This window comes from Sphaerodactylus townsendi, linkage group LG13 (assembly GCF_021028975.2).
Source record: "Sphaerodactylus townsendi isolate TG3544 linkage group LG13, MPM_Stown_v2.3, whole genome shotgun sequence".
Taxonomy (NCBI): domain Eukaryota; kingdom Metazoa; phylum Chordata; class Lepidosauria; order Squamata; family Sphaerodactylidae; genus Sphaerodactylus; species Sphaerodactylus townsendi.
Genome location: NC_059437.1, coordinates 53,598,279 through 53,612,483, shown reverse-complemented (window position 1 = coordinate 53,612,483; position 14,205 = coordinate 53,598,279). Strand labels below are relative to the sequence as shown.

General features: G+C 48.4%; 1 protein-coding gene across 2 annotated transcripts; it reads left to right on the top strand.

Annotated features, from left to right (window-relative positions):
• Positions 1 to 1,861: 1,861 nt before the first annotated feature.
• On the top strand, positions 1,862 to 13,020 carry ARL6IP4 (ADP ribosylation factor like GTPase 6 interacting protein 4). 2 transcript variants are annotated; one of them, XM_048514092.1, is made up of 6 exons: positions 1,862 to 2,187; positions 3,634 to 3,842; positions 6,294 to 6,626; positions 7,723 to 7,840; positions 10,093 to 10,162; positions 10,657 to 13,020. In XM_048514092.1, exons 2-6 carry the CDS (start codon positions 3,647 to 3,649, stop codon positions 10,714 to 10,716), a joined length of 777 nt encoding a protein of 258 aa, XP_048370049.1. In that variant the 5' UTR covers positions 1,862 to 2,187; positions 3,634 to 3,646; the 3' UTR covers positions 10,717 to 13,020. The 2 variants fall into 2 exon arrangements, with proteins under 2 accessions (XP_048370049.1, XP_048370050.1); XM_048514093.1 differs by lacking the exon at positions 1,862 to 2,187 and adding an exon at positions 3,178 to 3,186.
• The last annotated feature ends 1,185 nt before the right edge of the window (positions 13,021 to 14,205 follow it).

Below are 14,205 nucleotides of genomic sequence, written 5' to 3'. Positions count from 1 at the left end.
TATTGTAACGAATTAAATTAAGTAAGCCCAAAGAAGCTCAAGCCGATACAGAATAAAATCAGAGAGATTTTTATTCAGCCGACTGCGGGCAAGACAATATCAGGGGAGCCACACTAAAATGGCGGTGTGTTTTCACTTTTATAGTATTAATGACAAGCTATATCAAAATGGCAGCAAAGAATACACTCCAAAATGCTCACATCATCAATTAATCACACAAAAGGTGGAGATTTCCCCGGTTCCCACAGCCCTTTGGGGTTGTCCAAAATCCCCATTGGAAGATATCAGTATTTCACTCTTTGACATTATGTGAATCAAAAACCCTTGTTTCTCTTATCATGTATGTTTCAAGTTGCTCTATTGTTTAGACAAAGAGCCTGAGCTTTCTCATAGGCCTTATTGTTCTCAGGAAAAGAGCAACTTTTGAGGTATCTTTTGGGTACAACAGGATCTTGAAAACAGTTTAGCTTGCACATTTTGTATAATTGTGAACAATGGGACATTTTTGGAGTTATTAGGTTAAGCTAGCAATAGAAAAGAATAGGTTTAAGGCCTGCATGATTTCTTTGGTCAGCAGCTTTATGGTTGCCATCTTTCCATTATAGGAAAAATAATGGAAGGAAGGAAGACATAATCTTTCTGGTTGAATCTAAAACTCTCTTTCTCTTTCTCTGACTTTCTATCACTTGCTCTGACTTTCTACTACTTGCTCTGACTTTCTCTTTCTTCTGCGCCTACAGTAATTCCCCATCCCCTCTTGGGTATAGAACAAGGCTGGTTTATGTGGGAACAGGCAGGCCTCATGTTCTTGTTGGCTATTGTGAATGGGGCCTAAATGTTGAAGCAGAGCTTCCTTGGCTCAGTTCCAACCCAATCTCCGGCTTCCTGGGTCTTACATGACTGGTTGGATTAATTTTCTGTGCTCAACATTTAGAAAGCACAGTTTTCCATCTCATGAGGAGACTGTAAAAATGCAATGCATATGGGACGTGCAACCATTTCCCTGTTGCGCAAAAGATGAAACTCTTATTATTATGGAAATCAGCAACTCTGCCGGACTGTTCTGCTCCAAGAATGCAATTTTGAAAAGTTATAGAAATGGACAGCAAGATAATTGACCCAGAGCAGTAATGACAGCTACATTCATAGGCTCATTTCAGCTCTTCCCCCCCCCAAGGAAATTAATGTTGTTTGGATTTTTCTTCCTTTTATCCAGGAGTTAATTACTCAGATGAGCAAAGCATGTAGATTGACTAGCAAAATGGAGTTTTCATTGCCTCTGGAGGCTTTTGTTCACTGAGACAATAGCCAGCCAGCCCATGGACTTGAAAATTACATAAAATTAGAATTAAAAACAAGACATTTTTTTCTCCCAAGTTTGGAGTTAATGAACATATGGAAATCCTCTGAGGGAGTGTGAAGAGCAGAATGCTGATGTTTTAATGTAGGGGTAGGCCACTCATAGGGAAGGTGCTCCAGTCCCTCAATCAGCCTAGTTTCCCTTCTCTGCGCATATACTGTCGAAGGCTTTCACGGCTGGAACCACTGCGGTGTTGTGGGTTTTTCGGGGTGTATGGCCGTGTTCCAGGAGCACACAGTAGCCACAGATGCAGGCGAAATGTCAGAAGAAAATGCTACTGGAACACGGCCATACAGTCCGGAAACCCCACCACACCCCCTGCAGATTACTGTTGCACCAATTTTGAAATGGTGGCAATTAAGGGATGCTACTTGAAGAAGACTCCAGGTGACTATTATGACCTTTTTCTTTGTACAAAAATTATATGCATCTGTTTATTAACTCCTTTTAAAAATGTAATCGATGGGGATGCGGCAACAAATGGCTAGACTGCTTCATGAAAAGAAAAATCCACCCCCTGATGGGAGGGAACATGGGGCAAATCTCCAGCACACCTGCCTCTCCTTTATCGGATCGGGTGCAAAATGACACCGGAACAAAAACGCACGAGTTCAGTTTTCCGACCGGACACTTTTAGCCAAACGCACAGGAACAAACCGGAAACGAGCGAGGAAGCCACGGACGACGGCAAGGGTCCCCCGCTCGGTTGCCGCGGTTCCAACGGCAAGGTCCACTGCGGGGCTGGACCTTCCGAGCCAGGACGCCTCTTCCCGCCGGGCCGGGTTCGCCTTCCCCGCGCGGCGGGTCCCCTCACCGGAGCCGAGCAGGTGAGGGCAAAATTGGGTCCGCAAGCGTTGGTCTCCAATGCGCGTGCGCACTGGGCCGCTGATGGGCGGGACTTGGCTGCGGACGCTATGAACGGAACGCTGTGATTGGCTTAAAGGGGCTTTGAAGGGTTAGCGGCCGCTGAGTGGCGCCTCTTAAAGGGCCAGTTAGGGGGTGACTTCAAGACATCGGCTCTTTAACTTGTAGGGCTTTTAGCCACAGGATGAGTTGCTAGGCAGACACGTAGACTACTTCAAAAGGGGTTCAGACACATGCAGGGAGGAGGGATCCGTCACTGTGTCTCAGCCACGGTGGTCAAACAGAACCTCCATAGAATCCTAGAGTTGGAAGAGACCCCAAGGGCCATCCAGTCCAACCCCCTGCAATGCAGGAATACACGATTAAAGAACTCCTGACAGATGGCCATCCAGCCTCTCTTTAAAAACCTCCAAAGGAGGAGACTGACCGAGACCCTGCAGGGTTTTCATGAACATAAGAACAAGCCACCTGGATCAGACCAGAGTCCATCTAGTCCAGCTCTCTGCTACTCGCAGTGGCCCACCAGGTGCCTTTGGGAGCTCACGTGCAGGATGCGAAAGCAACGGCCTTCTGCGGCTGCTGCTCCCGAGCACCTGGACTGTTAAGGCATTTGCAATCTCAGATCAAAGAGGATCAAGATTGGTAGCCATAAATCGACTTCTCCTCCATAAATTTGTCCAAGCCCCTTTTAAAGCTATCCAGGTGAGTGGCCATCACCGCCTCCTGTGGCAGCATATTCCAAACACCAATCACACGTTGCGTGAAGAAGTGTTTCCTTTTATGAGTCCTAATTCTTCCCCCCAGCATTTTCAATGAATGCCCCCTGGTTCTAGTATTGTGAGAAAGAGAGAAAAATTTCTCTCTGTCAACCTTTTCTACCCCAAGCATAATTTTATAGACTTCAATCATATCCCCCCTCAGATGTCTCCTCTCCAAACTAAAGAGTCCCACCACACTCCGAGGTAGTGCATTCCACTGTTGAACAGCCCTGACTGTTGTTCCTAATGTTTAGGTGGAATCTCTTTCCCTTCACCTTGAAGAACCCATGACTCCTGGTCCTAGTCTCTGGAGCAGCAGAAAACAAGCTTGCTCCCTCACCGACATGACATCCCTTCAAACATCTAAGCAGAAGCAGCATACCTCTGCATGCAACTTGTGCACAGAAGCAGCAGGGATAGGGCTTTAGTATCTGCGCCCTGCCTGCAAGTCTTCTGGTTGTGGGAAACAGGAGGGTGGACTAGGTGGGCCTTGGGTTCTGATTCTGGCCCATTGGAGCTCTTCTTATGTACCACTGCTGATCAGTAACTATGCTGTTGCTTTGACAATCACGTGGGACCAGGCATCCTGTCTGAGCGCAGGGCAGCAGTTGATTACCTTCCTGGAAATTAACCTCTATTTGTTTGGTACAGGCCCAAAAGGAGAATGGCTCACAGCCAGGTGAGGAAGAGGTCCAAGTCCAGAAGCAGGAGCACCTCTCGGAGCAGACAAGACACGGAGAAGAGGAAGGAAAAGCGGAAGAGGAGCAAAGACTCCCAGGAGAGGAGGAGCCAGTCTCCAGCTCACAAGAGAGGCCCCGAGTCTCAAGGCCCCCGGAGGCTCTTGGACTCCTCCAAAGAAAGTAAGGATGCGGCTGAGTAGCCTCTTTGGAACGTTCCAGGATTGTTGCATAATGCAGTGGTGGCGAACCTTTGGCACTCCAGATGTTAAGGACTACAATTGGCCATGCTGGCAGGGGCTGATGGGAATTGTAGTCCATAACATCTGGAGTGCCAAAGGTTCGCCACCACAGGAATAGAGGGTAAACGAAAGGAAGCCTCAAAAATGGTTGGCATTGGTCAATTCTACTTGTGGGCCACGACAAGCCTAGTCTTTGACCCGCCTCATAGAAGGGATTGATGAATGAGCCAAGCTGAGAGCTGGCTTCCAGTGCTCACAGCGGAGTTTTCAGGAAACTGACCAGGGCCCCCAGTGTATATAGTTCATAGGACAGTGGTGGCGAACCTTTGGCACTCCAGATGTTATGGACTACAATTCCCACCAGCCCCTACAATTGGCCATGCTGGCAGGGGCTGATGGGAATTGTAGTCCATAACATCTGGAGTGCCAAAGGTTCACCACCACGGTCATAGGATATCTAACTAGGAACAGCAACAGGTGAGTTCTTCAAAGAGTGAAACCACAAAGAGAAATAAAAAACCCAGAACTCACAATGAATGCAAATGCAGCATGTATATTACATGGAAACAAGAAGCAGAAAAGCCCCTAGTGCAAGCGAGAATAGTGGCTAGACTTCAAATCAAAGACAGATTCAGTCTAGCTTTGGACAAACAGCTGCAAGCCATTCATTTTGCAGACACCATAAAAGTCCAACTAAATAAACAGAGTACAAGAAAGCCGTCTCTTTTCTGCTGGTTTCGGTAGGCATCAAGTGCCCCTTCAGAAAAGAGCAGCAGTGGCGTAGGAGCTTAAGAGCTCGTGTATCTCATCTGGAGGAACCGGGTTTGATTCCCAGCTCTGCCGCCTGAGCTGTGGAGGCTTATCTGGGGAATTCAGATTAGCCTGTGCACTCCCACACATGCCAGCTGGGTGACCTTGGGCTAGTCACAGCTTCTCGGAGCTCTCTCAGCCCCACCCCCCTTCTGGCCAGGGTGTTTGTTGTGAGGGGGGAAGGGCAAGGAGATTGTAAGCCCCTTTGAGTCTCCTGCAGGAGAGAAAGGGGGGATATAAATCCAAACTCTTCTTCTTCAGCTTTCTGTACGGCCGGTGTGCCCTGTTTCTTGCTGCCCCTGTATTCTGGAGAATAGTGTCTGCGAGTTAATGCCTGCTGTGCAGCCAGCCCGTTGACTTGCAGCATGCCTGCTTTTCTGCTTCTTGTTTCTATGTAATATACATGCTGCATTTGCATTCATTGTGAGTTCTGGTTCTTGATTCCTCTTAATGGTTTAACTAGGAACAGTGGCTGGTGGGAGGCACCCCCTCCCCCCCACAGTAGAGCCTCAGTCCACTTTAATTCATCAAAAATGTCCAGCCCGTCTCCCTCACTGTGCAGCCAGCGTGCTGTAGGGGTTAGACTGCAGGTTCAGCTCCATACGTGGCTTTGAAACTCGGTGGTTGACCTCGGACCAATGGCTTCCTCTCAGCCTAGCCTACTTCACAGGGTTGTTGTGACAATGAAATGGAAGAGGGCAGAACCGTGTATAGCGCCTAGAACTCAGGCAGGAGAAAACTGTGCCAGATGGCACAGGAACTGTTATTTATAAGGCTACTGAAGCTGCTCTGCTTGAGCTTCTGCCACCTCTTTTGCTCCCTCTTTTGCAGCAGTGGCGTAGGAGGTTAAGAGCTCGTGTATCTAATCTGGAGGAACTGGGTTTGATTCTCCGCTCTGCCACTTGAGCTGTGGAGGCTTACCTGGGGAATTCAGATTAGCCTGTACACTCCCACACATGCCGGCTGGGTGACCTGGGGCTAGTCACAGCTTCTCGAAGCTCTCTCAGCCCCACCCACCTCACAGGGTGTTTGTTGTGAGGGGGGAAGGCAAGGAGATTGTAAACCCCTTTGAGTCTCCTGCAGGAGAGAAAGGGGGGATATAAATCCAAACTCCTCCTCCTCCTCTTCTTTTTCTCCTTCTCCTTCACCTTCTCCTTCTCCTTCTTCCTCTTCTTCTTCCTCTTCCTCCTCTTCTTCCTCTTCTTCTTCTTCTTCTTCCTCTTCCTCCTCTTCTTCTTCCTCTTCCTTTTCTTCTTCCTCTTCCTCTTCTTCTTCCTCCTCGTCTTCTTCCTCTTCTTCTTCCTCTTCTTCTTCCTCTTCTTCTTCTTCCTCTTCCTCCTCCTCCTCTTCCTCCCCCCCCCCTTCAGTTCCACCAGCCAGCCTGGATTCCTCAAAGGGATACCTTGGCAGTGAAGCCCTATCACAAGTGCAGATAGACCTGGGCCTGTAATAGACCGGAAGAAAAGTCGCTCATATTTTCATTGAGGCTGACACTTCTGGATCATTTTAGATTGGTAGCATGATGGAGGGTTCACGGCAAACACTGATCCCTTGTTGGCATTAATCGAGTGCTGTGTTCCAGGGAAAAAGAAAAAAAAGGAGAAGAAAAAGAGAAAAGTCAGTGCCTCCTCTTCCTCGGACAGCACAAGTTCCTCCTCTTCTTCCAGGTCTTCTTCCTCTGAGGAAGGGTCGAGCGACGGTGAGTCCAAACCCAAGAAGAAAAAGAAGAGCAAGAAGAAACTGGCCAAAGAGAAGAAGGAGGAGAGGAGGAAGAGGAGGAGGAAGAAGAAAGCCAAAAAGAAAGCAAGCAGAAAACTGAAGGAGAGGGCAAAAGAGGGAAAGCCAAAGGGGGAAGAGCTACCTGGCCCTTCCCTGGAACAGTGGCAGAAAGAGGCGCTGGTGGAACCTGGCCCAGGTAAGGGTTGCATTTCTGGCAGGAAAGCCCAGTTTATGACATGTTTAAAAAGGCAAATTGGCTACATCCAGGCAAAAGGCACTCTGTGATTCGTTCCCATTTTAATTTCTGCATCTTATTATCTTGCTTATGGGATATCCTGTTGACTGTGCAATCTGCATTGAGCAGCAGTGGCGTAGGAGGTTAAGAGCTCATGTATCTAATCTGGAGGAACCGGGTTTGATTCTCTGCTCTGCCAACTGAGCTGTGGAGGCTTATCTGGGGAATTCAGATTAGCCTGTGCACTCCCACACACGCCAGCTGGGTGACCTTGGGCTAGTCACAGCTTCTCGGAGCTCTCTCAGCCCCACCTACCTCACAGGGTGTTTGTTGTGAGGGGGGAAGGGCAAGGAGATTGTCAGCCCCTTTGAGTCTCCTGCAGGAGAGAAAGGGGGGATATACATCCAAACTCCTCCTCCTCCTCCTTCTTCAGTGAGAAAGGTGGATTGTAAATAAACTAATGAATACATTAGAATAAAAGTTTTGCTTATGTAGGCCAAGATCTGTTTGGCTGGCTGATTCCTCTCAGGGCGAGGCTGGTCCTTCTGGTTTGCTTCGCTTGCTTTCATTCCTGGGGACTATTTCCTGTCCCGCCTCTCCTCGGCCTTTCTGCATCCCTGAGATTGCTCTTGCTCGAGGCTTTTCTGCTTACCCTGACCCCTACTTGGATTTGAACTGATCAGACAACAGCAGAAAGAGACCAGGAGTGCTCTGCCCCCCTCCCATTAAGGCTGTTCAGCTAATTACTGTTGGGGGTTTCCCATACTCCACAGGTGTCAAACTCGCGGCCCTCCAGATGTTCATGAACTACAGTTCCCATCAGCCCTTGCCAGTATAGCCAATGCTCGTGTTGGGAGGGGCTGATGGGAATTGTAGTTCATGAACATCTGGAGAGCCACGAGTTTGACACCTCTACTTATGCCGTAACAGCCACAAATCACAAACACTCTGGTGTGGCTAGTTCCCATGTGGGATGGAGATGGGTGCGTTCCTGGGCCTATAGGTGTGTGTGGGGGGGGGGGATCACTTTTTTCTGACAATGACACGTTCCTTTCAGCCCTGACTGACGAGCAGAAATCCCGCATCCAGGCAATGAAGCCAATGACGAAGGAGGAATGGGATGCACGGCAGAGCATCATAAGGAGAGTCGTTGATCCTGAGACGGGAAGAACAAGGTGCACTCATTGGCCAAGGGAGGTGGGGGTGGGGAGAATACGCTATCCTTTTGGATTTCGACCAGTCAAACAGGCATCAGGTTTCTTCTCAGGTTTCATAAATTACCTGGAAGTAGGGGTGGGTGTGTGGTGGCCAGGTTTGCTGATGATACCAAATTATGTAGTGTGGTGAGAACCACAAAGGATTGCGAAGAGCTCCAAGCGGACCTTGATCAATTAGGTGAGTGGGCTAAGAAATGGCAAATGCAGTTCAGTGTAGCAAAATGTAAAGTGATGCACATAGGGGCAAAAAAGCCAAACTTCACATACATGCTACAGGGGTCAGTGCTATCAGTCACAGACCAGGAAAAGGGATTTGGGCGTCTTAGTGGATATTTCCATGGGAATGTCAACTCAATGCATGGCAGCTGTGAAAAAGGCAAACTCTATGCTGGGGATCATTAGGAAAGGAATTGAGAATAAAACTTAAAAGATTGTCATGCCCTTATGCTGGGGATCATTAGGAAAGGAATTGAGAATAAAACTGCAAAGATTGTCATGCCCTTATATAAAGCAGTGGTGCGACCACACTTGGAGTACTGTGTTCAGTTCTGGTCGCCACATCTCAAAAAGGATATTGAAGAGATAGAAAAGTGCAGAGAAGGGCAACGAGGATGATTGAGGGACTGGAGCACCTTCCTTATGAGGAGAGGCTGCAGCGTTTGGGACTCTTTAGTTTGGAGAGGAGACGGCTGAGGGGGGATATGATTGAAGTCTGTAAAATTATGCATGGGGTAGAAAATGTTGACAGAGAGACATTTTTCTCTCTTACTCACAATACTAGAACCAGGGGGCATCCATTGAAAATGCTGGGGGGAAGAATTAGGACTAATAAAAGGAAACACTTCTTCACGTAACGTGTGATTGGTGTTTGGAATATGCTGTCACAGGAGGTGGTGATGGCCACTAACCTGGATAGCTTTAAAAGGGGCTTGGACAGATTTATGGAGGAGAAGTCAATTTATGGCTGCCAATCTTGATCCTCTTTGATCTGAGATTGCAAATGCCTTAACAGTCCAGGTGATCGGGAGCAATAGCTGCAGAAGGCCATTTCTTTCACCTCCTGCATGTGAGCTCCCAATGGCACCTGGTGGGCCACTGCGAGCAGCAGAGAGCTGGACTAGATGGACTCTGGTCTGATCCAGCTGGCTTGTTCTTATGTTCTTTATGCCAGTGTGGTGTAGTGGTTAAGAGCAGGTACACTATAATCTGGAGAACCGGGTTTGAGTCCCTACTCTGCCACCTGAGCTGAGACTTATCTGGAGAACTAGATTAGCTTGTGCACTCCAACACATGCCAACTGGGTGACCTTGGGCTAGGCACATCTCTTCGGAGCTCTCTCAGCCCCACCTACCTCACAGGGTGTTTGTTGTGTGGTTGGGGGGGAAGGGAAAGGAGACTGTAAGCCCGTTTGAGGCTCCTTACAGGAGACAAAGGAAGGATATAAATCCAACTCTTCTTCTTTTTCTCTATGGGAGGAAACCCTGAAACCAAACTGGCTTCCACTGTATGCATGGAGCAACCTGTGCTTCCCAACCTAAAACTTCCTGATCTTGCTAATTAATTGCCATTTTGAAAGCATATTCATGATACAAAAGATCTTCACTTTTATCTTGTTTGTTCTTACAACTGCTGTAGAACAGTCTGTTCCTGCTTTCCAGAGAAGGCAACCAAGCAAATCCTTTGCTAAGTAGGGTTTTCAGTTCAGGATCGTTCCGCGATTTAGCACAAGCAAAAGGAAGTTCTGCTTCAGGTGATTCATAATTCACTTGTAGAACTCCCTGATGATCATTTGCTTCGATGGCTTCAGAGAAGATTAAACACATTCCTGGAGGAGAGGTCCGCCAGCAGTTAACTGAAATGTTCATTGTATTGTCGAAGTCTTTCACAGCCGGAATCACTTGGGTGCTGTGTGGTTTCCGGGCTGTATGGCCGTGTTCTAGCAGCATTCTCTCCTGCATAACTGTGAATACAAGTTGCTGAATGATGACACTCTGTGTGTGTTTGTGTGTGTGTGTGTGTGTGTAAAAGGGAGCTCTATGCTCTGCTTGTAGGTATCCAGGGAAGTCTCTGGTTGGGCACTGTCATAGTGTGCTGAGAAGGCGCAACTTTTGGGCTGATCTAGCAGACCAGTTTGTATCTTATGCTACTGCGGGAATTGAAGCTTGTTTTCTTTGAGTTGGGGGGATAAACTGACTGCGCTTCTCTTGCAGGCTTATTAAAGGAGACGGTGAAGTCCTAGAAGAGATCGTTACTAAGGAGAGGCATAAAGAAATCAACAAGGTAATTCTTCATTGCAAAAGCTTTTGGGATTCCAAGTGCGGGCAAGGAAGTGATTTGGCTCCTGGGCCACTTAAGGGCTCAAAGTGGCATTCTGGCTAGAACTGCATTGAATAATGTAACCCCTCTAAAGGAATTCCACTCACTTTGACAGGGATATTCTGGCTCACAGGTTGGTGGGAAAGTCTCTTGTTTTTATCATTGTAAAACTGGGATCGGGGCGGGGGGGGGGGTCTCAACAATTACACCTCATAGTGGTAGAAACTACACTCAGCCCTAGTCTAGTTTACAGACTTTGTGTCTGTTCTTCCTCTGTTTTCAGCCCAATTTTCTGCATTCGTAAGGGCAAGAAACTTCATTTTATCAAAGACAGTGGAGCTGCTCTGTAGACTCCACTATGGTAAGGGGTCAGAAGAGCTTTTGAATATAAGGCATAAAGTATCTTGGCTTTGTTTCCCTCTGCATGTGAGTCACCTCTTTTGCTTCTGTCTTCTCAGCAAGCAACCCGAGGAGACGGCCTTTCCTTCCAGATGAAGACAGGGATGCTGCAGCAATAGGATAGACCTGCGACACGCCAAAGACAGCTGCCTTCCCAGACACAGAGACTTTGCCAAAACTGGCTCACGTTCCCCTTGTACCAATTGGAGCATGTCTGGAGAGAAAGTGGGCCAAGCAAGAGGCTCCAACCTACAGCTGTTCCACAGACACATTGCCTGAGGGTGTGAGTCTTCCTCTTGTCAGAGGCCTTCCCCTTTGAGAACTTGGTTTTGCATGATGCTCTCTGTTCACACCTTGACCCAGCATCCAGCCCGTTCCCTTGGTCACATTCTGAGTTTCTTCTTCCAAAGAAATAGAAGACTGGGAGAAACAGGACAAAGGTCAAGGAGGGATAATATCTGGAGGGCCTGACCAAATAGGTACTAGAGAGATCTGTCTTCACCCAGGAAGGTGGATGCTTCAGAATGGCTGCAGCTAAGCCCCGCAGAGGATGGCGAGGGGGAAGCAAATTCTGTCCTCCTCTCTCCTGCAGGATGGGACACGTTACCAAGGTGAGGTCCCATCAAAGAGAAGAGCAAGGGTGCATCCATGCCACGACTGAGACACTCAACGCCTGAAGCATCCAAGATTGGGACCCAGCCCCGGAGCTTGGCTCATCATTTAAATCTGGCAAAACAGCAACCATTTCGTATCACTAGGCTTCAGCGTGCTTGTTGCAGAGCGGTAGGGGCCGGGTTGTTTTCTTGGGCTCAGACTTCATCTCAGAATAGCAGTATTGGGAGTGGGGTGGGGTGGCTGTTCAGTTGGTGTGGAATATCCACCTGCAGTCCTGCCGGAACAGAGAAAGCGGTGCTAATATGTCAGAAAATACAGCAGGCTCTCTGGGACTGCAGGGAAACTACGGTGAATATAGTTGCTCAGCGATATCAAAATATGCACTTTTTGTTGTGTACATGGCAGGGGTATGTGTGTGTTGCTTTTAGCTCTGGCCACCTGCCACCTTAAAGCATCACAGCCTGACGCAGGCTGGCCCTCTTTGGACAACATCCTTTGCCTCTTTCCGACTGGCTTTATGTCAGCACAGCGAAGGCATTTTAAGGCAGGATGGAAAAGGCACAGAGCAGTGGGTGTGTGACCAGATGAGTATTTCTTGCTGGCCTAAGTGAACATCCAGCAAAGGGCTGCATTCCTTATATAGTTCCTGGAAGCAAATAGCAGCCCCTTAGAAAAGCCCACTTCTGTTGTGCTTCTCTAGAAGGATTTCTGGAAGGATCTGGGTTCAGGCTGAGGCAGTGCCTAAAAAACGTGGCTCCTTTAGTGGTCTTCTGTGCAGGCACACTTTAGGACTACACAGAAGGACACAGTTAAACAATGTTGCACTTACCTGTAACTGTTGTTCCTTGAGTGGTCTTCTGTGCAGGCACACATTGGGACTGTGCTGGCCTGCACAAGCGCAGTCCCAACGTTGGGCTGCACAGAAGGACACAGAGGTAACCAGCATGTCCAGGCCGTTTGCTAGCCATGTCTCACCCCAATTTCTCTGGCTCTCCAATCTCCCTGCTTCCAAGGGCACAATTCTGCTTAGCAGCCAAAGGAAGATAAGCTATTGTCACAGGGCAGGGAATCAAGTTTGTCCTGCACACCAGTGTAACTCCAGTGTCCTCCTTTTAGGAACTTGAACACAAGGATGCGTATTTTTCGCTATGTGAGCATGATTATGCTTTAGGTCCTGAATTCCATAAGGAGCATTTAGCCACCGAGTTGCTAGCAAATGCATGTCAGGGCTCTTTTGCACGTATTCTTTGCAACACGAGCTTTCTGCAGTGGCCAAGCATGATTTATAACGATTAGGGACTTTTGCCCGTTTTCCATATGCACCATCCCGTTTGGGCAGAACTCTTGCCTGAGCACACCTCTGGCGGTAGAAAGTGCCATCAAGTTGCAGTCGATTTATGGTGACCCTGTAGGGTTTTCACGGCAAGAGATGAACAGAGGCAACTTGCTCTTGCCTGCCTCCGTGTGTTTCCTCTTTCTTGGTGGTCTCCCATCCAAGTACTTACCAGGGCTGACTCGGTTCTGCTTCCAAGACCAGACTAGCCTGGGCCATTCAAGTTAGGGCAGGCAAACCAATAATAAACCAAAGGAATGTATGAACTATCCTAGGGAGGAAGCAGCCTGTAAGAACTGATTGTTTTCAAACCGGGCTCCTTTGGGAATCAAACAAGGGTTACTTGCTTGTGTGAATTTCAGAATTGTCCTATAAGGAGACTCCAGGCAGCTGACAAACTCCTTTCGCTTCCTCTCTCCATAACAGACCCCTTGTGAGATAGGTGGGGTTGAGAGAGTTCCGAAGGCCAAGGTCACCCAGCAGCAGTGGTGGGATCCAAAAATTTTAGTAACAGGTTCCCATGGTGGTGGGATTCAAACTGTGGCGTAGCGCCAATGGGGCTGGGCGGGGCACAATGGGGGCGTGGTCGGGCATTCCTGGCTGTGGCAAAGGACGCAGCCGCTGTGCCGGTCCTTGGGTGGGAAACGAATGCAGGCAGGCGCAGGCTGCCACGCATGCCGGTGCACCTCCTGCTAGACTGCTTCAAGTTCTGCGCGTAACTAAGGCAAAAATCACGTGGCAAAATCACCAATTAGTAACCCCCTCTCAGCACACACACATAATTAGTAATCTACTCTCGGGAAACTGTGAGAACCTGCTGGATCCCACCTCTGCCCAGCAGGGTTCATGTGCAGGAACAAGGAAGCATCCAGTTCATCAGACAAGAGTCCGCAGCTCAGGTGGAGGAGTGGGAAATCAAACCCGGCTCTCCAGGTTAGAGTCCACTGCTCTTAACCACTATACCACGCTGGAATCATCTACGGTGATTCCTGCTGGAATTGTTCCGAAAGGAAATCTAAAAGAAGAGGGGCAAACAAGTTGAATATTTAAAACAGACCTCTGGTGAAGTTAAAACACATGTGAGTTCCTTTGATTCCGACAGGAAAGTTGGTCACGTGCTTAACAACTCAGCGGAAGTTAACAAAGCTTAACTATGTTCAGGTTGTACTCTTGAAGTTTTTGGCTTTGTTTTCAAAAAAAACAAACGCGGTGCTTTTCTGTTCACCCCAGGCCACCTAACCCAGTCTTGCTGATGCCATTTCATTGTAGGACAGAAAATGTTTATGGCTGTCGATGCAGCCTGTGCAAAATCTCTCCATTAAAACACCTCCCTCTTGAAAATTACCTGCTTAGTTTCGGGGAAGTTTCTGTTCAAGAAAGCAAAGGGCTGTGCTGTTCTCGGTTCGTCGAGGGACCGAGTTGGCTCCGAGGCGCCCGATCTACGAGGCACTGATTCTGTTCTGCAGTACGGCGGGTATCACACTGAAGTTCTGGCAGAAAAGCTAGGTCTTAAATCAAGAAACGTCTCCCGATCCCACTGGTGGAGTATCTGTGGGGCATGTAGAAAGTCCCCGACTCATTCTCTGGCATCTCTGGTTTGAAAAGATCATGTTGAAGGGGATGCGGAAAACCTGTGTCTGAGACTAGGGCAGGGGTCAGC

What these genes read in the sequence shown, in the direction of transcription:
- ARL6IP4 (XM_048514092.1), top strand. Translation starts at nt 3,647, where the DNA reads ATGGCTCACAGCCAGGTGAGGAAGAGGTCCAAGTCCAGAAGCAGGAGC. An exon ending in CTTGGACTCCTCCAAAGAAA is followed by an intron (nt 3,843 to 6,293) that starts GTAAGGATGCGG and finishes GCTGTGTTCCAG; the next exon opens with GGAAAAAGAAAAAAAAGGAG. An exon ending in GGCATAAAGAAATCAACAAG is followed by an intron (nt 10,163 to 10,656) that starts GTAATTCTTCAT and finishes CTGTCTTCTCAG; the next exon opens with CAAGCAACCCGAGGAGACGG.